The following is a 24,395-nucleotide window of genomic DNA, read 5'->3' as shown; positions in this document are numbered from 1 at the left end:
GTTAGGGACAGGTGTGGTGCGATGTTTTTCTTTTTTGCTCAGTTTAACCCTTGGTTAATTTTTACCCTCTTTAAAAATAAAAATGTCCTCCCAATTTAACCCCTTGGTTAATTTTTACCCTCTTTTTTATTTAATTTTTCCTCCTAATTTTAACCCTTGGTTAATTTTTACCCTCTTTTATTAAAATCCTCCTAATTTTAACCCTTGTTTAATTTTTACCCTCTTTTTAAATTTGTTCCTCCTAATTTTAACCCTTGGTTAATTTTTACCCTCTTTTTTCCTCTTTAATTTTAACCCGTTGATTATTATTACATAAAGAAATGCTCAAAATATTGTTGCAATATTTACCAACAATGCTCATACATTAGCTTGTTACAGCACTTGCATATTGTTGCCCTTGACTGCTCTAGTTGCTTCTATTGCCCTCATTTGTAAGTCGCTTTGGATAAAAGCGTCTGCTAAATGACTAAATGTAAAATGTAAATGTGTTTCATTAAGCATCTGTCTAGGACTCCAGTGTGCATAAACATATATCACTCTAAAATGGAAAATAGATTTTATCTAATAATCGCCTGTTCAAGGCACTTTTAACAAACTTCAAGACAACAACAGCATAACCTCAATAACCTCAAATACTCTGATATGTTGTTTTAGTAATGAAGAGAGTTTGTTTGCTCTGTTTTTCTTAATGAGTGGTGTTGTGAATGTGAGAACCATGCTGTCTGACATAGGTTAGAGGTCCAAGGGAAATGAAAACGTGTGTTTCGCCCTACAGGGCTGTTCCCAACAGTAATGACGCAGGTGTGAGCGGCTTGTGTCTGAGGGTAAAGCCAGCAACTCAAATCTGTCCTTTGATATTAATAACCCAACACACACACAAAAATACAACGAGTAGCCTCACTGCACACAGAGTGGGTGCGATACAGTAACCTGTGCTTGATATTATTAGTGTCAGTGGCTTACAAACCCACACAAGTGAATGAAAGGCTCTCTGTTGTCATTTTGGATAAGTTTGGCACATACTACAGTTGGCCTTTATTTGATTTGGCTTATTATTAGATATTGAGCTATTGTTTAATAGCTCTCTCTTTACATTTGTAGACAAATCGAGTTGGTTACAAAACATTTTCACCTTTATTTTCCAAAAATAGGCTGTCAAAGAAAACCAGCTGTTATTGACACGGTTTTGAAAAGAATAGCCTACAGTAAACGTGCCATTATACCACATCTATTAATTGATTTGCACTAAATTTAAATAAATCGATTATGAAACAATATGTGTCATATATGAAACAAATACACGACAACTAACTAAATATTATTTGTGTATATTTGCGGTTCTAGGCGCGTGCACTTTCGCCACGCCTCCTCATCAGCTGACAGCGCGCGTGACACACTGGGCTCACGGACTTCCTACTGAACACAAGCGCGCGGACGAAATCATAGTAAAAGTATGTGAATTAACGGTAAGTGTTTATGAAACTACAGCCGATGGTCATATGCGTGTCATCATGTCCCTGTATCCGTAAGATGATGAATGAAGAGCTCGGTCGGTTCTTCCGGTGTGTGTTTGTTTACCGTCTGCTGAAACAGTATCAAAAGCACCGCTTGATGCTTTAACATCGGTGCCATTTATGTATAATAATCAGAAATAATAATAATAATCACAATGCAACTGTTGACAGATCTGGTAGTCCATATAAACATGGTAGAAAAACACAGGAAAAACTGTTAGACCGTTCAAAGTTAAATATTGTGTCATAAAAACAGATAAAATGCGTTCAAAAGGGCAATGATTGTTGGTTCATTGTGTTTTATGGAGTTCAACTCTTTTAATAATACATCACAGTTATTATAAACATACATAATTCTATAGGTTCTTAGGTCATTATATATATATATATATATATATATATATATATATATATATATATATATATATATATATATATATATATATATATATATACGCACATGAAAAAATACTATAGTATATTATTATAGTATATTATAGTAAAATTACTCTAGTAAATACTATAGTGTTTTTGAACCATACTATAGTAAAGATACTACAGTAAATTGTAGTATATTATAGTATTTACTACACTTTGTTAATTTACTGTTGTATATTTACTATAGTACTGTTCAAAAACACTATAGTATTTACTAGAGTAATTTTACTATAATATACTATAGTATTTTTTCATGTGGGTATATACACTTTAAAGACCTTACATTTCTGATTCTCTTCATAGGGTGTTTCAAGTGTAGGGGTGGGATTTCGGGAGAGATGCCGTCCAATAAGAGTGTTTCGGATGCCCCGATCACACAGTTTGTGAACTGTAGGATCCTGAAGGACCACAGACTGCAATGGTACGTAACATATTTAAAATATTGTCTACAAACCCCTAATTTGCTTACAATTATAACTATAATTTTGACAATTATAATTGTCTTTGCTTATAATTGTCTTCTCACATATTTGAGCCTAAAAGGGGCATTTATAATCTCTGTAAACACTGTTATATTTTGGATAGTGTAAATGTATCATTATATTATACTCGATGTAATCATTTGTTTCAAAAGCTGATTATAACATCACGAGCATAGACTTCTAGATGGAATCTGTGGACGTTTTGCAGTGATTTTGAGGGGAAATCTGTGTTTGCAGGGAAGACCTGTGGGTTCGCGAGGGCAAGATTCTGAACCCCGAGAAGCTGTTCTTCGAAGAGGAGGGTTTTGCGGATCACAAAGTTGACTGCGAGAGTAAAATCATTGCACCTGGATTCATAGATGTACAGATTAATGGTAAACGACACATATACATGCATACAGTACACATGCAGAAGATTTTCCAACCAGCATAAAGCCTTGTTTATACCTCCGCTGACTGCGCGCGCTCCTTCCCCGTTGTGCTAATCTTTGAAACGACAGAGGGCGACTCGGAGTAATTGTTTTATAAACCATCAGGAAAGAGCATAGAGAAGAAGTGGGCTAATGTACTCAGGTGATATTTATTTTGGTACACTTCACCAAAAACCACACTACAAAAGAATCATGTAAAACTCAGTAAACCTTGATATTACTTGTGACATGAGAACAAAATATATGCACACATGTATACAACTAAATAAAAAATCTCTTAAATATTTCCTAATTTCACTAAGCATTTTCATTTAGTTTCGTGAATTTTTTTTTATTAAACATGGATCGTTATTTAAAAGGGCTTATTTCTGCTTTTGTAGACTCATTTTGTAAATATTAGCACCTCATTTGTATGTGCTGTTGTGAACTTTTATCTTCTTAAGTGTAGGAAACTCAGAAGATGAAGACCAGGAGACTTCGGGATCAAACAGAAGTTATTCTTTTAATGAGAACTCTCTGTGCTGCAGGTCGTCCGAAAACAGTCTAACTTAACTGTACAAAACAATGCAAGTTATCTACCAGGGCTCCAGAGTGCGACTAAATGGTCGCATTTTGCGACTAAAATTTGAGAGTGTGCGACTGAATTTTACATCCAGTCGCACGTGTGCGACCAGTAAATTTGCCTGTCGGTACTGGAGAAATTAAGAAAATACACTTACTAATTATAATTGATAGACGTTATATTTGGCAAATTCTATCTTTGCCAGCCGTTTCTTTATGAGATAATATTAAACCATTTGCCCGTGATGCATTTTTGCCATTCGCAATCCAGAAGAGAGAGAGAGAGCGAGCTCTGTCACGTGGAGCTCCAGCGAACACAACACCACCGTCAGCTAATGAGTGAGGATGGCCAAGAGAACTACACAAAAGTTTAGTCTTCTTAAACTTTAGGGATGTGCTGTGATATTAATCTAATTTTATTTTCGATTTTGGCTTTCAAGAATTATAAAAAGATGATATGAGGTAAAACTATTCCTATAGCCGTGTTCCGTCGAGCTCATCCTTCCCTTCTCAGCTGCGCTGTCATTTCTCCTTAAACCTAAACTAAACGTCAGATTCAGTGATTGTTGTAAACTGCAGTCTCTACTATTGCTAAACTGCGGGATGTGTTTGATCATAAAGAGCTATTAAATGCACAATAATCCGCGCAAGAGACGCTGTTTCCAACTTCAAGGCGGCTTATGTGTGTGTGCTGCGAAATTGACCGATTTGCACTTTATATTTTAGGCTTCGTGTGCGCGTCTAAACCATCAAATAAACAACAAATAGCCGGTGTCAAAATGACCGGATTGGAGAGTAGTTATTTTAACAGTTTATATCTTAAATGGGCGTAAATAGTTTGGAGAAATAGGAGAATATGATATTATTCGTTCTACATTCGATCGGTCTTAAAGGGGCAGCGTCTAATAAACCTGCTGACGATTGAGCCATTAATTCGAATCGAACAAAAGGCAAATAGAAAATATTCACATCTCTTGAATTAATAACTTTAGCTTTTATAAGCATTAATCTATCAATTTATACAGTGAAAACTATGCAGTGTTATTTTACATTTCATTGCTTTATTAGATTTCTTTGTAGGTTTGATCTTTCTAAGTAATATTAATGTTAGCAGACCTTCCGAATGCCTGCACACTGGTCCATTTACAAATAGATGTTTTATATTTTTGTTCAAACTTTGCGGTTTCTTTTGCTATAGATATTTTACTTTTCAGATTATAAAGCCATGTTAATTATGTTCTTAATTATGTTTTTTTTATTTTTATAAAAAAAATATATAAAGTATAATAAAAAGAACCGGTAAGAATACTGTTAAAGTACCGGATCGATAAGCAGTATCGGTAAGAGTAGTAATACCATTAAAACCTTAACGATACCGATCCCTAATACAGTGGACATTAGTAGATTTGGTTAGCATGTTGATTTACGGTGTGCGCCCCTAAAATTTCTGGTTGTGCCCCTAAAATTTTCAGTTGGGGGCCACTGTGCTCCTAGTGAAAAAAGTTAGTCTGGAGCCCTGTCTACATTTCAGGGGGAGAGATTATACAGCAGGGGAGGAGACATAGGAAAATAGGGACACACCCCAAACATTCCTGTCTCATCAGCCGTAATTCAATCAGCATAACAGTGTCATTCAAATGCATAGATGCTAATCCAATCACTCAAGCAGTGTTGCTCTAAGCTTGTCATGATAAATAGTCAGGAAGTGCATAAAGACAAAAGACTTAATGTCTCAACCACTTACACAGCCTGACGTAATCTCCTTAGAATTTCCTCAAGTTTACTTCAAAATGTAAAACACAAATATAGATAATGTTTTCAGTTATATTCTATTACAACGGAACCTAGATATAACATGTATAAATTTGTAATCTTACAGTGCAAACTGGGTGCCGGTGTGCTGAGACGTCATGCTCGGCTAGATTCGCCTAGAACTCGTTCATCTTCGGATCCGGAGTAGCGCGCGCTTTTACAAAAAATGTGCTGCACACCGCCAGGCGAAATGGGGTCTTGCGCACCCAACGCACACGAACGCGCACGACCGTCCACTCCGCGTTGACGTCTTTTTTTTTTGCCGCGCGCACCCTCGCGCTCTTGCGGACGCGTCGAGTATAAACAAGGCTTAAGACTAATGTAGAAGTACACAACATGTGTACGTTCACCAGTTTGAGTAAAAATCGCTGTGTTGTAACCAAAAATCCTCCCAAAAATCCCCCAAAAAGTCTGTTAGTGCCTCAGTGACAACTTCACTCAGAGAAGCCGTCAATCTCAGCTGTCAATCATGACGTCACACCCCCCGTTTTTATAGCATCAAATAACTCACTAAAACTAAACTTATTTAAAAAATGAACACTTGAAATGACATCGTGATAAAAACTGCCTAAAATGACAGAAACCATCTTTAGCAATTATTTGAAGTGTAATTTAATTGTTTAGTGTATCTCGCGTCCATTCTAATACATGGAGGGGTGGGGTTTAGGAGCTGTACTGGGACCGGCCACCGGGGGGCGATCGAGGCGCGGAGGCTTCAGTTTCTGAGAGGATATCTTATAATGCTAAGCTCCTCCCCTCTTCACACTCATAGGTGGATATGGCATCGACTTCTCCCAGGCCAGTAGTGACATCAGAGGGGGCGCGGCTGTGGTGGCCAAAAAGATTCTAGAGCAGGGCGTCACTTCCTTTTGCCCCACTCTCGTCACATCTCCACCGGACATATACCATAAGGTACAACCTATGCACCAATCACTGCTCTTCATTAGTCTCTCAGATGCTCAATCGCACCCACAAATGCATCGCTGTTCATTTTCCTTCAGGGTTTATTCAAGTCTCTTGTGCTCAGCAAGGCTTCATTTATTTTAACAAATACACAGTAATATTATGAAATATTATTACAATTAAAAATAACCGTTTTCTATTGTGATATATTGTAAAATGTAATTTATTCCTGTGATCAAAGCTGAATTGTCAGCATAATTACTTCAGTGTCACATGATCCTTCAGAAATCATTCTGATATGATGATTTGATGCTCAAAAAACATGTCTGATTATTATCAATTTTAATATCAATCTTTTATAACATTATAAATGTCTTTACTGTCATTTTTGATCAATTGAATAAATCCAAAAACAACAAAAAAATCTTGCTGACCCCAAACTTTTGAACGGTAGTGTTTGTTGTTTTTATGAAGTGACTAGTATGAAAATGCATCGTGTGATTTGATTTGAGTTCAATGCTCATCACACATCGCACTTAAAGAGGAACAGTGGCGGGGTTTGCATATATTTAGCATTAGTAACGTCGATGTCTTTCTCTCCACAGGTCATTCCTGAGCTCAGGGTACAAGATGGAGGGCCTGAAGGGGCAGGAGTTTTAGGTAAGGTGCACACAGACCTAGTAAAATTTCTAAATCTTTAAAGGTGCTGTATGCATTTATTTTTTTTACTGTTGGGTAAGGTAAGGTAAGGTAAGGTAACAGGACTAAAGGCTCCTTTGATTTTTTTTTCCCCCTCTAAACCACTAGATGGCACAAAAACTTGCAGCAGCACTTTCAAAAACATCCACTTTTCATGGAAATTTGGCTATTCCGTGACACGATCGCGGGCAACAAAGTTGATTCTGCGCTAATTTGATCTAATATTTGATGTTTTTTCAAATCTTGTAGATTTAAGTAGCAAATGAGAATTGTTCAAATTATTGAATATATTTTGAGACAAAGGTCTTGATAATGATTTTCAGTTTTGTTCAAGCTAATTTTTTTCTTAAGGTGTGCCTTAAGATAAAGCATAATAAAGCATAAAAATACTATAATATGTTTGCAGATATTTAGGAAACACGCTATTCACCTTTCGCAGAAAAATAAAACTACAGTCAATTATTCTGCTTTGAAATGTGCGTTCAAAAAAGTTTTTTTTTGTTTTGGTCTGTGTGATTCCACCCACTGCCAATTTACCCAATAGCATGCCAGTTGGTGAAAAACACAGCATATTTCAGCCATGGAAGCCAGCAAATGAACCGGGTCAGAGATCACAGATTCTACCCGACCAATACAAAATTGCCAAACGTATACATTAGCTGATCAGCTTACAGGTTAAAGGGTTAGTTTACCCAAAAATGAAAATTACCCCATGATTTACTCACCCTCAAGTTATCCTAGGTGTATATGACATCGTTCTTTCATAAAAAATAAAGTCAAAGGTATATTAAAAATGTCCTGGCTTCTCCAAGCTTTATAATGACAGTGAATTGTTTCTCCGTTTTTGAAGTCCATAAAAGTGCATCTATCCATCATAAAAGTGCATCTATCCATTATAAAAGTGCATCTATCCATTATAAAAGTGCATCTATCATTATAAAAGTGCATCTATCCATTATAAAAGTGCATCTATCCATCATAAAAGTGCATCTATCCATTATAAAAGTGCATCTATCCATTATAAAAGTGCATCTATCATTATAAAAGTGCATCTATCCATTATAAAAGTGCATCTATCCATCATAAAAGTGCATCTATCCATTATAAAAGTGCATCTATCCATTATAAAAGTGCATCTATCCATCATAAAAGTGCATCTATCCATTATAAAAGTGCATCTATCCATTATAAAAGTGCATCTATCATTATAAAAGTGCATCTATCCATTATAAAAGTGCATCTATCCATTATAAAAGTGCATCTATCCATTATAAAAGTGCATCTATCCATTATAAAAGTGCATCTATCATTATAAAAGTGCATCTATCCATTATAAAAGTGCATCTATCCATTATAAAAGTGCATCTATCCATCATAAAACTGCATCTATCCATTATAAAAGAGCATCTATCATTATAAAAGTGCATCTATCCATTATAAAAGTGCATCTATCATTATAAAAGTGCATCTATCCATTATAAAAGTGCATCTATCATTATAAAAGTGCATCTATCCATCATAAAAGTGCATCTATCCATTATAAAAGTGCATCTATCATTATAAAAGTGCATCTATCCATTATAAAAGTGCATCTATCATTATAAAAGTGCATCTATCCATCATAAAAGTGCATCTATCCATTATAAAACTGCATCTATCATTATAAAAGTGCATCTATCATTATAAAAGTGCATCTATCCATTATAAAAGTGCATCTATCATTATAAAAGTGCATCTATCCATCATAAAAGTGCATCTATCCATTATAAAACTGCATCTATCATTATAAAAGTGCATCTATCATTATAAAAGTGCATCTATCATTATAAAAGTGCATCTATCATTATAAAAGTGCATCTATCCTTCATAAAAGTACATCTATCCATCATAAAACTGCATCTATCCATTATAAAAGTGCATCTATCATTATAAAAGTGCATCTATCCATTATAAAAGTGCATCTATCTATATAAAAGTGCATCTATCCATCATAAAAGTGCATCTATCATTATAAAAGTGCATCTATCCATTATAAAAGGGCATCTATCATTATAAAAGTGCATCTATCATTATAAAAGTGCATCAATCATTATAAAAGTGCATCTATCCATTATAAAAGGGCATCTATCATTATAAAAGTGCATCTATCATTATAAAAGTGCATCAATCATTATAAAAGTGCATCTATCCATTATAAAAGTGCATCTATCCATCATAAAAGTGCATCTATCCATTATAAAAGTGCATCTATCATTATAAAAGTGCATCTATCATTATAAAAGTGCATCTATCATTATAAAAGTGCATCTATCATTATAAAAGTGCATCTATCATTATAAAAGTGCATCTATCATTATAAAAGTGCATCTATCATTATAAAAGTGCATCTATCCATTATAAAAGTGCATCTATCCATCATAAAAGTGCATCTATCCATTATAAAAGTGCATCTATCATTATAAAAGTGCATCTATCATTATAAAAGTGCATCTATCATTATAAAAGTGCATCTATCCTTCATAAAAGTACATCTATCCATCATAAAACTGCATCTATCCATTGTAAAAGTGCATCTATCATTATAAAAGTGCATCTATCCATTATAAAAGTGCATCTATCTATATAAAAGTGCATCTATCCATCATAAAAGTGCATCTATCCATTATAAAAGGGCATCTATCATTATAAAAGTGCATCTATCATTATAAAAGTGCATCAATCATTATAAAAGTGCATCTATCCATTATAAAAGTGCATCTATCCATCATAAAAGTGCATCTATCCATTATAAAAGTGCATCTATCCTTCATAAAAGTACATCTATCCATCATAAAACTGCATCTATCCATTATAAAAGTGCATCTATCATTATAAAAGTGCATCTATCTATATAAAAGTGCATCTATCCATCATAAAAGTGCATCTATCCATTATAAAACTGCATCTATCATTATAAAAGTGCATCTATCCATTATAAAAGTGCATCTTATCATTATAAAAGTGCATCTATCCATCATAAAAGTGCATCTATCCATTATAAAACTGCATCTATCATTATAAAAGTGCATCTATCCATTATAAAAGTGCATCTATCATTATAAAAGTGCATCTATCATTATAAAAGTGCATCTATCCATTATAAAAGTGCATCTATCCTTCATAAAAGTACATCTATCCATCATAAAACTGCATCTATCCATTATAAAAGTGCATCTATCATTATAAAAGTGCATCTATCCATTATAAAAGTGCATCTATCTATATAAAAGTGCATCTATCCATCATAAAAGTGCATCTATCCATTATAAAAGGGCATCTATCATTATAAAAGTGCACTATCCATTATAAAAGTGCATCTATCATTATAAAAGTGCATCTATCCATCATAAAAGTGCATCTATCCATTATAAAAGTGCATCTATCCATTATAAAAGTGCATCTATCATTATAAAAGTGCATCTATCCATCATAAAAGTGCATCTATCCATTATAAAAGTGCATCTATCCATCATAAAAGTGCATCTATCCATTATAAAAGTGCATCTATCCTTCATAAAAGTACATCTATCCATCATAAAACTGCATCTATCCATTATAAAAGTGCATCTATCCATCATAAAAGTGCATCTATCCATTATAAAAGTGCATCTATCCTTCATAAAAGTACATCTATCCATCATAAAACTGCATCTATCCATTATAAAAGTGCATCTATCATTATAAAAGTGCATCTATCATTATAAAAGTGCATCTATCCATTATAAAAGTGCATCTATCTATATAAAAGTGCATCTATCCATCATAAAAGTGCATCTATCCATTATAAAAGGGCATCTATCATTATAAAAGTGCATCTATCCATCATAAAAGTGCATCTATCCATTATAAAAGTGCATCAATCATTATAAAAGTGCATCTATCCATTATAAAAGTGCATCTATCCATCATAAAAGTGCATCTATCCATTATAAAAGTGCATCTATCCATCATAAAAGTGCATCTATCCATTATAAAAGTGCATCTATCATTATAAAAGTGCATCCATCCATTATAAAAGTGCATCTATCCATTATAAATGTGCATCCATCCATTATAAAAGTGCATCTATCCGTTATAAAAGTGCATCTATCCATTATAAAAGTGCATCCATCCATTATAAAAGTGCATCTATCCATCATAAAAGTGCATCTATCCGTTATAAAAGTGCATCTATCCATTATAAAAGTGCATCCATCCATTATAAAAGTGCATCCATCCATTATAAAAGTGCATCTATCCATCATAAAAGTGCATCTATCCATCATAAAACTGCATCTATCCATTATAAAAGTGCATCTATCATTATAAAAGTGCATCTATCCATCATAAAAGTGCATCTATCCATCATAAAAGTGCATCTATCCATTATAAAAGTGCATCCATCCATCATATAACTGCTCAACACGGCTCCGGGGGGGGGGGGGGGTGTAATAAAGGCATAAGCTAGATATTTTACTTTATTAAGTTTTAAATATGGATATTCTTCTTACACAAACGCATCGCTTCGCTTCCTTTATTAACCCCGGAGCCGTGTGGAGCAGTTAATTGATGGATAGATGTACTTTTATGGACTTCATAAACGAGACATTCATTCACTGCCATTATAAAGCTTGGAAGAGCCAGGACATTTTTAATATAACTCCGATTGTATTCGTCTGAAAGAAGAATGTCATACACACCTAGGATGGCTTGAGGGTGAGTAGATCATGGGCTAATTTTCATTTTTGAGTGAACTATCCCTTTAAGGCTTGTCGTTTTCTATTGTCAATTGTGTTGGTTCCTGTTACGTGTCCTCAATCAAGCAACCCCGCGTGAGCGAGTCTGAGGAGGAGGGGGCGGGAGAAACACTCTTCAATATTTAGAATTTGGACTGCATTAGCCCTTTTAACCACTAGCTGTCTATATTACATACTGCAGCTTTAACTAAAATTAAAACAGAATTTAAAAAAAATTAAAACTAATTCAAAATAGTAATAAAAACTATAAAATAATGTTAATTATGCTAAAACAAAGAATAGCATCAGAACGTTTCTTTTATTTAGATTTTTTTTTACTGCAAAATTAGTTTATGTTTTCCATTTTTCCTCCTGTTTGTATCAGGTATTCACCTGGAGGGGCCGTTCATCAGTGAAGAGAAGAGAGGCGCCCACCCCCCGAAGTTCCTCCGCACTTTTAAAGCCGGGGGTGTGACCGACTTGATGGAAACCTATGGCCACCTGGACAATGTCGCAATGGTAACACTTGCACCAGAACTGGCCAATAGCGCGGCTGCAATCCGTGAACTGTCAGGAAGGGGCATAACGGTGTCATTGGGTGCGTACGTATGTAACAGGTTTTCTCAGGCTTTATTTTTACTAAAAAATTTCCTACAGGTTGAGCATTTCCAAACTGCTTCTCTGTCCAGGTCATTCTATGGCTGATCTCTCTCAGGCCGAAGAGGCTGTGCAGAATGGAGCCACGTTCATTACACACTTATTCAATGCCATGTTGCCTGTTAGTATCACACACAATGCACATACATAAGCACATTCTGTTATTTGCATTAGGGGTGTAACGGTACACGTTTTCGTACCGAACCGTTTCGGTACAGGGCTTTTGGTTCGGTGCACGTGTGTACCGAACGGTTTCCGAATACAGTCTTTAACAGTTAACAGTCGGCTTGTTTTAAGCGCGGAACACACTTCAATCCGAGTTCCCACACGAACATCTTAAGTATTCAGTCCATTTTATCACGGAATTCAAACGATAAATGCCGTTTTGACGCTCTTTAATGTGCCGTGACTGATCTCTGTCACTGATCACAGTTCAAGCGGCCACGTGCGTGTGAACGAGATCATCTGTGTGAACGAGATCATCTGTGTGAACGCGATCATCTGTGTGAACGCGATCATCTGTGTGAACGCGATCAATCATCTCTTCCTAAAGAATAAACATGAATGAACATCTGAAGGTATGTTGAGGATACATTAACGTTACAACTTACTGTCATGTATATATGTGGCGTAATCGCTCAATCAGTGTTTCAACGGCGGAAAGACGTCAATATAACTGCTTGTAAACTAAACAATGTCATGTAACGTTAGCATCACATTTACCTCAGGCAGTCATTCAGTGTCCACAGAATTGTATTCACTAGAGAAATCAACTCTTTCCCTAAATATATGCACTATATTAGCCTATATATTCATTATATTAGCCTATATATTCATTATATTCTACTTAACCTGTTAGTGATGTCTTAATTATTTCATGTATGTTTAAATAAACCTGTCATGAAAATGAAAGACACTGTATAAATGATTATATTTCAACAAAGAATTGGAGAGAAAACTATTTTATAATTAGTTTTAGAAGTTATTGCAAAAACTGCCTAATGAGAAGTTTACATGTTTGCGTACTATGTTATTTGAGTGTTGATTATTATACTTAAAAAAATAGCAACAACTGAATTTAGGCTAATAGTTTGGGCTCTGTTGTTAACCTTTAATATTAATGTGCAAGTAAGGGCTCCCTATATAGTTTACAGCATTATCTTCAATACATTTTTAGTTATAATTTAATTAATTTGAGGACAGACACTTTTTTTTTCTTTCTGTAAACCACTGTTTAATTAAAATAAATAAAAAGCAATTTTGTAAAACTGCTGTACCGAACCGTGACTTCAAAACCGAGGTACATACCGAACCGTCAGTTTTGTGTACCGTTACACCCCTAATTTGCATACACACATATACGATGAAAAACTATATTCCTAATACAAAATGTTACCATGCAAACAAATCGATTTAATAATCTATAAACACAAACATGCATACCAACACACCAGGTATTTAACATTTTGTTTTGTTATAGTTTCATCACCGGGACCCAGGCATTGTGGGATTGCTTACAAGTGATCGTATTCCACCAGGTCGGACGGTTTACTACGGTATGATCGCAGATGGGATACACACACACCCTGCAGCGCTGCGCATTGCCCACAGAGCTCATCCCACAGGTATTAATACACAAACAACACACAACCACAAATCGGTGCAGAATACTGAACATATAATACATTGCGTGCATACATTTGAATGAAATGCATCTCTCTCAGGTTAATTTGTGTGTAAGAATTGAGCTTGTGTTTGTGTGTGGCAGGGTTGGTGTTGGTCACTGACGCCGTGACGGCGATGGGTCTCCCTCCTGGCCGACACACACTCGGGCAGCAGCAGATCGACATCCAGGGGCTTCACGCATATGTCGCAGGTCTGCATCATATTCTCCCTGCCTTCATTCTATGTGTCATTTGTGTGTATCGTTTGGGCATATTGTAGGTTGACTGTTAGTTTGACTGTTAAAATGGATTTTCTGTTCACTATTTTTTTTTAATAAATTCGATTCGGCAGGTGAAGGCATTTCAAACACTAAACAAAAAGTTTCCAAAGAGTAAAATACGGCTGTTGATCTGGGTATTTTTCATAAGGGTGTAATTATTTGCTGGGATTGTTTATATATTTACTTATACATCATTTAAAATACTGAATGACAAGGTGCAGATGTAATATATATACACTAATGTTGTAAAGATTGTTGTCTGTAAGATTTTTTTTGTCTCTTATTCTCATGAAAGCACCATTTATTGAATAAAAAAAAACAGTAATATTGTGAAATGTTATTACAATTTAAAATAGCTGTTTTCCATTTTAATATATGTTAAAATGTAAGTTGTTCCTGTGATGGCAAAACTGAATGTTCAGCATCATTACTCCAGTCTTCAGTGTCACACGATCCTTCAGAAATCATTCTGATATGATTCTTTAATTTTTGTGTAAACTGTGATAAATTTTTTTTGATGAATAGAAAATTCAACAGACTTTATTTATAATAGAAATCTTTTGCAACATTATAAGTGTCTTTACTGTCACTTTTGATCAGTTTAATGCATCCTTTCTGAATAAGAGTATTAAAGGGTTAGTTCACCCAAAAATGAAAATTCTGTCATTAATTACTTACCCTCATGTCGTTCGACACCCGTCAGACCTCTGTTCATCTTCGGAACAGAAATGAAGATATTTTAGTTGAAATCTGATGGCTCTGAAAGGTCTCCATTGGCTCAATGGTACGGTTCACTCTCAAGACCCTTAAAAGGTACTAAAGACGTCGTTACAAAGTCCATCTCACTACAGTGGTTCTACAATAACTTTATGAATCGGCGACAATAGTTTTTGTGCGCAAAAAAACCCTAAATAACGACTTGCATAGTGATGACGATTTCAAAACACGGCCTCATGAAGCTTCGAAGCGTTATGAATCAGTGAGTCGAATCAGTGGTTTGAATCGCTAAATTTAAGCAGTTTGGGGGTTTGACACGCGATCCGAATCATGATTCGGCTCACTGATTCATAACGCTTCGAAGCTTCATGATGCCGTGTTTTGAAATCGTCATCACTATATAAGTCGTTATTTAGGGTTTTTTTGCGCACAAAAACTATTGTCGCCGATTCATAAAGTTATTGTAGAACCACTGTAGTGAGATGGACTTTGTAACGACGTCTTTAGTACCTTTTAAGGGTCTTGAGAGTGAACCGTGCCATTGAGCCAATGGAGGCCTTTCAGAGCCATCAGATTTTAACTAAAATATCTTCATTTGTGTTCCGAAGATGAACGGAGGTCTGACGGGTGTCGAACGACATGAGGGTAAGTAATTAATGACAGAATTTTCATTTTTGGGTGAACTAACCCTTTAATTTATTTAGAAATAAACACTTGCATAGTATTTTGGAAGATATATGTATTTGCTGTAGGGTTATATATTTAATGTGTCTGTATTATGTTGTATAATGCTTTATACAGAATAATTTTCTGATGTTTTCTTATTTTCTTTTTATGGAATATGATTTTTATTGAGAAATGCTTTACAAGGTATTAATATTTACCTGTCTTATTCATATAATGATTGTAGTTCAAGACAAATGTCCCTTTGGAGATATTAAAGTGTATTTTACTCATTCATTCATGATTTCAGGCACTACAACATTGAGTGGCAGCATTGCGACCATGGACATGTGTGTGAGACACTTCAGAGAGGTCTCAGGTCAGTGTGTATCAAGTGTGGCGTGTTCATCACTCGTAGTGTGTGTGTGTGTGTGTGTGTGTGTGTGTGTCATATAGGGTTTTTGTTTCTGATGTGTGTAGGTTGTACTGTCGAAGCCGCATTAGAGGCGGCATCGCTGCATCCTGCTCAGCTGCTGGGTGTCAGTCACAGGAAGGGAACGCTGGAGTATGACACAGATGCAGGTATGAACTTTCAGGATTGATTTTCAGTCATTCGTTTAACTTTTGTAGACCTTATGCAAAGCTGTAGTGTGGCATTCAGTGTGACCTATGTCATCAGATGTGATCGTCTTTGGTAGAGAAACAGATTCTAGAATGTATAAAGATCTAGTTGCTTTACTGGTGATTAGAGGTAAATGCATTACAGTGGCCACTGGATAGATGATGTGTTCTCAATAGTGTTTTTATTAAAGTCGACAGGAAATGGAAGAAATAAAGAAAATCCCAATTGTGATGTATATCCGAGTGAAACGGATTTCATGCTGACTTTAATATGAAATGCCCGTAGTTTATGTTGGTTGTTTTGTAGATTTTATAGTACTTGATGACACACTGACAGTCAGGGAAACCTACATTGCTGGACAGCAGGTCTGGAGGAAGTGACATCATCTGGAGGACTGTCTTCTGCCTGAGTTTTTTTTTTCCTTCACTCTTTGGACTTGGATAACCAAAAAGACTTGTGAATTGATTAATCTCTGAATATTAAAAACTATCGGATTTATACAAGCACTGTTATATGATGACACTCGCGCTCATGTACTGTAGCTGAATGAAATATGGGGGCATTTCTAAATGAGACAAAATCCTTTTTCTGTGTGTAAAGTGCAGGATCTCAGACACAAATCTAACTAATAATCTCAAGGGTATTTCAGTAATAACCTACACATTTCAATGCTTCCAATCAAACTTGATTCCAATGTTCTGTTCCAATGTTTGCATTTGAAAGGTTTTATCATGTTTTTTCATTATAATGTTTCTTTTTCAGATAAAATGTTTTATTTTTTGTGAATGTGAAAGATGCATCTATGATAGATGTAATAAAGATATCCAACTTACTACCGCAATCAATCTTCTGTTTCAATGCTTGTTTCAACTTTCAATGCTGTTTCAACTTTAAAACCCAAATGTCGCTAAAACACAACTTTATTTCAAACGCATTTACAAAAATTTGTTCAATAATCTCACATTTATAAATATTTTTTTCATAAAATCAACAGACGGATAGCTTGACTTTGTCAAACTGCTGGTCCTCTGAGCAACTGAATCCTTTGATTGGTCCTTCAAGTCAAACAGAAATCGTGTGTGTGTGTGTGTGTCTTTTCACATGAGTCTTTAACCCAGAAAAGTTGAGATGAAGACACTGGTGTCCAGATTTAGAGTTGCATGCCACCAGCGATCTGGAAAATACAGCACCTGCACAAAAACACTCGGTTTAATGTCTGGAATAGGTGATTTTGATTACTTCAGCTCTTACTTAGTGCCTAGTAGTCAAGTGTGTAAAGTCCCCGATGTATAAGCAGCAGAGTTCTTTTACATTCTTCACTTAGGGAAAAAAGAATAAAATAAAAACTTAAATACCAAAAAAGCGAGAGGCTGCTCACTGCAGAGCAAATGGGTGGAGCGTATATGTAGCTCCTCCCCTCTAGAACTCCAGAGAGGAGGGGGCGAATGTAATTTGTGCCTAATGGGTGGAGCTAGAATATCCAACCACACCCTGACCCTACCCACAACTCTATCCCTCCTCCCCATTGGAGCTCTAAAGAGGAAGAGCTGAATGTTATTTGACTCTGCAGTGAGTACCACTATCAAAAAGCAGCAATACACCATTAATGAACATCCCGACGCCATCCGCACTGCTGAGAGCGGCGTTTAGATTTGTAAATATGTGCTATGCTTTTCCCTCTCCATAACAAAATTAACAAGAAGTAACCGTGAGAAAACAGCAGTTAAGAAAGCATCCGATCATAGCATTGTGGATGTTTGCGTGAGCTCTGCAATTCGGCACTCCAGTTAAGTCATGTTTATTTAAATAGTACTTTATACAACAGATTGCTTTATGGCAAACAGCTTTACAGTATTAAAACATGAAAAAGTCTCTCATTTAGACTTACAACTTCAATTTTTCCTCTAAAGCGGCTTGCGGACTAAATGGGAGAAATGAACCAGAGAAGATTTCAACGTCAAAGAAGGCGGAGCCTCAGAGCCACTGTGACGACTCCTGTGTTATGTGGGGTTTTCCCCAGGCTGAGGTGGATGGTTGGCTGGCTCCGCCCTCTCAAGTGGCTGTTTTCGGGTGGTTTCATTCAGCACACCTGTTGCTAACTTCCTGTCTGGCCTTGTTAAAAGGAGCATGTTGAAAAGGCCAGGAGGGCTGCCGATTGGACTTGATTTCGTTTGCGTTTGGTTTCCTTTAAACTTGTTTCTTTGGTACATCCAACACTACTACAGCACATTACCCTTACATGCATTCACTACACTTTACACCACTCACTGACTCCTAACTGTTACATTATATACTGTATACGCTTGAATGGCAGCATTGGTTTTCAGTGTGAATGTTGCGAAAAACACATCTAAAACGTGAAAGAGCTTTGAGATCGACTGTACAAACCGATTTGAGAAGAAATCTGAGGTATATTTTTATAGACTGCAGAAAAGCTACAGAAAAGAGAAGCAAATGGATCACTGCTATTCAAAGAAACGGGACTCCAGGCAGTGAAACGTGGATTTGCAGAAATGTTTGGGGTAAAATCATACCCTATATATTGTATATTGTATTTTTATATTGTATTGACAACTCAAATATTTACCATCTTATATGCTGCCTAATTTGAAGTTTTCAAATAAACACTGACAAAAACTAAGTTTTAGGGCTGGACGATATATATGACATACAAGTGATCACCCGGATTTATAGTCTTGCATTTATTAAGTGAATTCAGGTCTAAGGGGACTGAATTAAAGTATTCTAAAATGATCAACGTGGAGCACGGGCGTCTAAAATCTCAGTTAATCGCCTCGGTCTAGTGACCAAGACTGATGAGTTTGAGAGATTGTGAACCCGGCCGGTGCGAGACTCAAAAGTGTTATCGGAATCTAAATGAACGGGTATAATTTTTTTAACAAAGGGTTAAACATATAATAACATAATAATCAAATGTGTAGTTAAACTATTATACAAATGACCAAATAACCAATCGGCATTCTAACCTAAATTCGAGGTCATGATAAAATGGAGTCAAATAAAAGTAAATTGGAATTAAATTACTTTGCCCCGCTGAAAAGACCGAACGCGCAGAAACCTGCTAATCGTAAGCCGTCATTGGGACGACTGGGCGTAAAATAACTGGCTTTAGCTCTGTTTTTCAGAAAAAACATAGACTGTAAAAAAAATATGGGCGTAGTGTCCGTTACGTCACCCATAGGATTCTGAAGAGCAGTTTTGAAGAGTAAAGTAGGGTCGAGCTGGCCGTTGCCATCTTGGCAGTGCATCATTCCCGGATAACAGAAAATGGGCAAAGAGGCGGGACGTGGGCGGAGCTGAAGTGACGCGATGACTGACAGTCAGCAGATAAATGGCTATCCATCTGTCACTCAATGTGGCCACGCCCTTAATTATGCAGAACTTTAATGCTTTATATAATGTAAATTAATGGGTTATAAAAAAATTCACCCCCCTCACAGTTGTCATGAAGGGCAAAATTAGCCGTATAGACCAAAACCACAATTTGTACCAGACTGTAAACATGTTTTAATCTGCTGTAAAGTTGGGCATTTTAACATGGGGCTCAATGAGATTCTGCTCCCTTCTGGAGCCCTAGTGGCCAGACGACGAATTGCAGTTTAAGTCACTTCCGTATTGGCTTTAAGAGAAACTGCGGGAGGTTGCCGCTTGAGAAAAACAACTATGTGAACTTAGCATGTTTCCTAAATATCAGTAAACATATTATTTGTGTTTTTGTGCTTTAGTACAGTCAAAAAAATGACATGCATCGTTTTGAATGTTCGGTAAAAGCTCTGTCGTGAAATATACGTCATAAAAGCCGACCAATCAGGTTGTAACCATATCCCTATGCCTTTGGTTCGGTAACTTTAGGTTCGCTGTTAAAAATGCCAGTGTGAACGCTAAGCGGACCAGGGGCCCGTTCTTCGTACCTCGCTTAATACATCTAAGATGATTTGACAGATCCCAGATCTTTTAATCGTGATAACTGATCTCTGGCTAATTTGGTTCTTCAAACGAATTTGCGGATTGGATTAAAATATCTGGATTAAATGATCTAAGATTACTGAGCGTTCTTTTTTTCCCTGAAGAGGGCAGATGCATCGATACTCCGATCAGCAATGCAGCGATTGGCTGGCGTCAAGAGAGCAACGTAATGACATCATATAATTAAAAAGCCACCTGGCAAAAAACTTGACAAATAAAAAATAAAAAATAAAAACTTGACAAATTACACAAAAAAACCCCACAAATTTCTTAACCTTTATAAGGAAACGACCAACATAAGTTATAATAGATAAATGATAAATGTTTTTTTTTTTTTTTACATGATTACCAATTATTTATATTCACGATTTTATACAGTATTTGTACACCCTTTACATTTTTATTTCAATGTTGTAATTTAATTTTTAATTAAATTTGAAGCAGATTTGTAACGTGACAGTATTTAAGTTTCTTATGGGTCAAGATCAAATTATCCTCTCTTGCGCTGCATCAAGCCACTCCCTTAATATCTGTCATCGCTTAATGCACGGCTCAGAGTAACTGTACAACATGTGTGTAAACCAATAAAAACAAAATTATATAAAGTAATTATTCCATCACAAATAAATTGCTCAATCAAGTGGCTGTGTCTATAGTATTATACACAACATTATACATTCTCATATACATATACAATATAACATTTTTATATTATTATTTAAAATTATTATTATTGCCCCTGGTTCAGTAATGCACTCTTATAATAAAGTAGCAGTGGCTGGGACAGATTTTAAGTATCACCTCAAGATGCAATCTAATCCTGTTTACATGAAATAAGCCTGCTCATGAGCAGGTTTAAGCTAACGGACCTGTTACTATGACAGCAAGTCCAGGATGAGCTTCGAAGAACCAAACAATCCAAGATCATGCCAAATCGTCAATAATCAAATCCAGCTAACTGAGTTAGCGAGGTACGAAGAACGGGCCCCAGGTCTATATATATGTTTTGTTTTTGTTTTATGGTCTGGACCAAACGAACCGAACGACAAGTGTGAACGGGTTCAAAATGCACAGTGTGCAAAAAGTAAAACGGACTATAAAGTTTGTTAACCTCACCTCTCCGGGCCGTATGGTGCACTCCAGGGGCCTCTGGTGGAGCTCCAGGTTTGGGTAGGACAGAGAGACCCAGGACAGAGTGGTGTAGTTGGGGTGGAACTCGGGGGCCTCGTCAGGGGGGTACAGGAACCAACGCTGCAGAACACAAAGATAGATTATCTGTATACAGAAGCACAGCAACGTATGGCTAGTGAAGATTATATCTGCGCTTTCACTGTAAATAACGCATTTGTACGAGAGCTCCACAGACCTTCCTGCCGTAGATAACTTCAGAGTAGCCGGGGCCGTGCCAGTGAAACGGGACACCAGTACCAGGTCCTGCAGGAGAGGTGAAAATGAGTGTTTGTGCACTCCAAAACCCAAATTGGCTGGATTGGAGAGTATGTATGCATGTCTATACCAGCAATCCCGAAGCTATATGCAGGATGCATGAGTGGAAGAGAAAAGGGTGGCGCTTTATACTCTTCAAACAGAGAATGCCACTCCGTGAAGTTATTGTCCCCAAAGAAGTACAGCGTATCTGAAATAAACATGCACACACAGAATTAAATAATCATGTACAGTGGGGAAAACCTTTAGAGTTTGTAAGTAGAGAATGAGAGAGAACTGACCACTGCCCAGGGTGTCTTCAGACTGAGGGGTCAAGAGGAACTGCACAAACTCTTCAAAACGCACGTCCACTGTTAAGAGACAAAGAAATACGCCTGAAAACACTTGCACGATCATTTAAAAGTTGAAAAAGAAAATAAATTAGGACATTTTATTCTAAATAGATGCATTAAAGTGATCAAAAACTAAAGTAAATGCATTTATAAATGAACACAATATTTCCATTTCAGTTTCCACAATAAATTAAATGTTTCTTGAGCATCAAGCCAGCATATTAGAGCAATTTCTGAAGGATCATGTGACACTGAAGACTGGAGTAATGATGCTGAACATTCAGCTTTGATCACAGGAATAAATTAAGAAAGAAAACAGTTCTTTTAAAAAGTAATGATATTCCCAATAATATGGTTTTCCTGTCATTTTGATCAAATAAATGCAGCCTTGGTCATCAACATAACACTTTTTTTTTTTAAAGTCTCCAAACTTTAGCATTACTATTGTTTTTATTACTATTGTTATTATTATTATATTATTATTGATATTAGTATTGCACTTGTACTGTCAATACAAAATATTATCATCATAACCATATTTAGTATTACTATTATTACTGTTATTACTGTTGCTATTATTATTGATATAAATGTTATTATTATTGATTTTATTGTTTTCTGTCACAAAACACAAATAGTCACCATTTTTTATTTTTTATTATTATAAAAAGTGTATCTCATTTTTATTTATTTATTTTTTGTATGAGTACCACTACTGTTATCATCATTATTATCAATGTTATCTATTATTATTGATATTACTGTTGCCGTCAACACAACTTATCACCATCTTTAATATCATTGTTGTATTATTACTGTCATTATTATTACTGATATTACTGTTGTCGTCATCACAAAATATTATTATCATTATTATTATACATGCTATTACTATTTAAATACTTCTATTACTATTTTATTTGTCATTGCTGCATATTTTTCATTGCTGTTATTAATACTGCTGTTTTATTGTTGTTTTTGTGTTTTGTTGTTATGTTCTGTGTTCACCCTATGTTGTAAGTTTTGCACTCCTAATAAAAAATATAAAAAATAAAAATAATAAGTCTCCAAACTTTTGAATGGTAGTGCATATGCACCATATAATATGAACACTAAACACATTTCTGGATAGATGGATTTTTCCCCAAATTCTCTTCTTCAAAATGTAGCTCATGAGACTTTTACAAATGTTTGTCAAATCTTAAATCATAATCAAGTGTCACTGAAACTTATGAAAATACACATGAAAAGACACAAGTTTGTGAAAGTGTGCATGTGTCTACCTTTCCTGTACGAGTGTGTATTGGCTGTGCTGAGTCGGACCTTTTTCTCTCCGTACTCTCTCACCAGATTAGATTTCGAACACAGGGAGCGAAACTTCTGAAACAACCAAACACAACACCGTAAAGAATTGATCAATAAGAGGAATAAACACCTGATATACAGTATAACTACATTTCTTACGGTGTTATCTGTTAGTCCTCGGAGTATAACTGGTTTTGCATAAGCATACCTGCCAAAAAAAACAAAACAAACAAATTATTTTATGCAATATCTTTTAATGGTATAATGATCGATCCATCCATCCATGTTTAATCAAGCCAACATTACAATTTGTAACATCAAGTTATATTAATGTTTATACATATTTGATCTTACAATGATATTATTCTTGTTCTTCTTACTATTATATCTTACAATTATCATTATAAGAACTGTTTTCCAGGATACAATGCAATGAAATCATGTTTTACACGTGACTTGACTATTACACTGTGACTTATACTACGGTATACTAACTAACTGTAAATGTGTATGTGTGTTATTTATTCTTACTCTTTAATAAACTCTCTGTGTGTTATGGACTTCACATCTCTGATCTCAATGTTGCATTCGCCTTCGTCCTCCATACTGGAATCCAGTGCCCTGAAAGACAAAACAATCCTAGATAAGTATTGAGAGACACGTCCTCTTGTTTCATAGGAAATGTTTGTCCATGTATCTCTCACCATCCTCCATCATCTAGACTGGGGGCATCTGTGCAATGAAATGAAGCCGGTAACTGCACTAAGAGAAGCAGTAACAGAGCCCCGAGGATCTGATCCATGTTTTTTTATTCCCTGTCATGAGAACACACACACATGATGATGATAGCACCTGTTTAAACACCGCCAGATTCACCACTTTCAAAATCACACTAGTTTCTGTTCCTGCTTCAACGCGTCAGTGACCAATCAGCGCAGGCCACACTGGGATGTGGGCGGGGTCTCAAAATAACTGATTTTTATTTTATTTTATGATTAATATTTGTTAACTATTCTATTTATATGTTTTTGTATTATGTACTCAATAATAATAATAATAATAATAATAATAAAGTTTGATTTTGGGGGAATAATATTTTAATCTCATCTTTACGAGTTTTGATGAAC

The 24,395-nt window shown here is 35.6% G+C and overlaps 2 protein-coding genes across 4 annotated transcripts; one reads left to right on the top strand and one right to left on the bottom strand.

Annotated features, from left to right (window-relative positions):
* The first annotated feature begins 1,344 nt into the window (after window positions 1-1,344).
* On the top strand, window positions 1,345-17,037 carry amdhd2 (amidohydrolase domain containing 2). 2 transcript variants are annotated; one of them, XM_079825756.1, is made up of 12 exons: window positions 1,345-1,466; window positions 2,256-2,373; window positions 2,672-2,808; window positions 6,011-6,150; window positions 6,747-6,801; window positions 11,980-12,192; window positions 12,284-12,372; window positions 13,732-13,876; window positions 14,020-14,127; window positions 15,887-15,955; window positions 16,057-16,158; window positions 16,505-17,037. In XM_079825756.1, the coding sequence occupies exons 2-12, from the start codon at window positions 2,291-2,293 to the stop codon at window positions 16,576-16,578; spliced, it is 1,215 nt and encodes a 404-aa protein (XP_079681882.1). In that variant the 5' UTR covers window positions 1,345-1,466; window positions 2,256-2,290; the 3' UTR covers window positions 16,579-17,037. The 2 variants fall into 2 exon arrangements, with proteins under 2 accessions (XP_079681882.1, XP_079681883.1); XM_079825757.1 differs by having other exon boundaries at window positions 1,375-1,451.
* On the bottom strand, window positions 16,958-24,191 carry jmjd8 (jumonji domain containing 8). 2 transcript variants are annotated; one of them, XM_079825778.1, is made up of 9 exons: window positions 23,973-24,191; window positions 23,800-23,889; window positions 23,428-23,476; window positions 23,247-23,343; window positions 21,913-21,981; window positions 21,702-21,821; window positions 21,552-21,619; window positions 21,302-21,436; window positions 16,958-17,388 (listed from the first exon to the last, which is right to left on the bottom strand). In XM_079825778.1, exons 1-9 carry the CDS (start codon window positions 24,068-24,070, stop codon window positions 17,308-17,310), a joined length of 807 nt encoding a protein of 268 aa, XP_079681904.1. In that variant the 5' UTR covers window positions 24,071-24,191; the 3' UTR covers window positions 16,958-17,307. The 2 variants fall into 2 exon arrangements, with proteins under 2 accessions (XP_079681904.1, XP_079681903.1); XM_079825777.1 differs by having other exon boundaries at window positions 17,226-17,388; window positions 23,247-23,476; window positions 23,973-24,138.
* Between the last annotated feature and the right edge of the window lie 204 nt (window positions 24,192-24,395).

The sequence above is a fragment of the Gobio gobio genome (assembly GCF_949357685.1).
Source record: "Gobio gobio genome assembly, chromosome: 1".
Classification (NCBI taxonomy): Eukaryota; Metazoa; Chordata; class Actinopteri; order Cypriniformes; family Gobionidae; genus Gobio; species Gobio gobio.
Note: the sequence above shows the minus strand (reverse complement) of the source record. Positions and strands in the feature narration are given on the sequence as shown.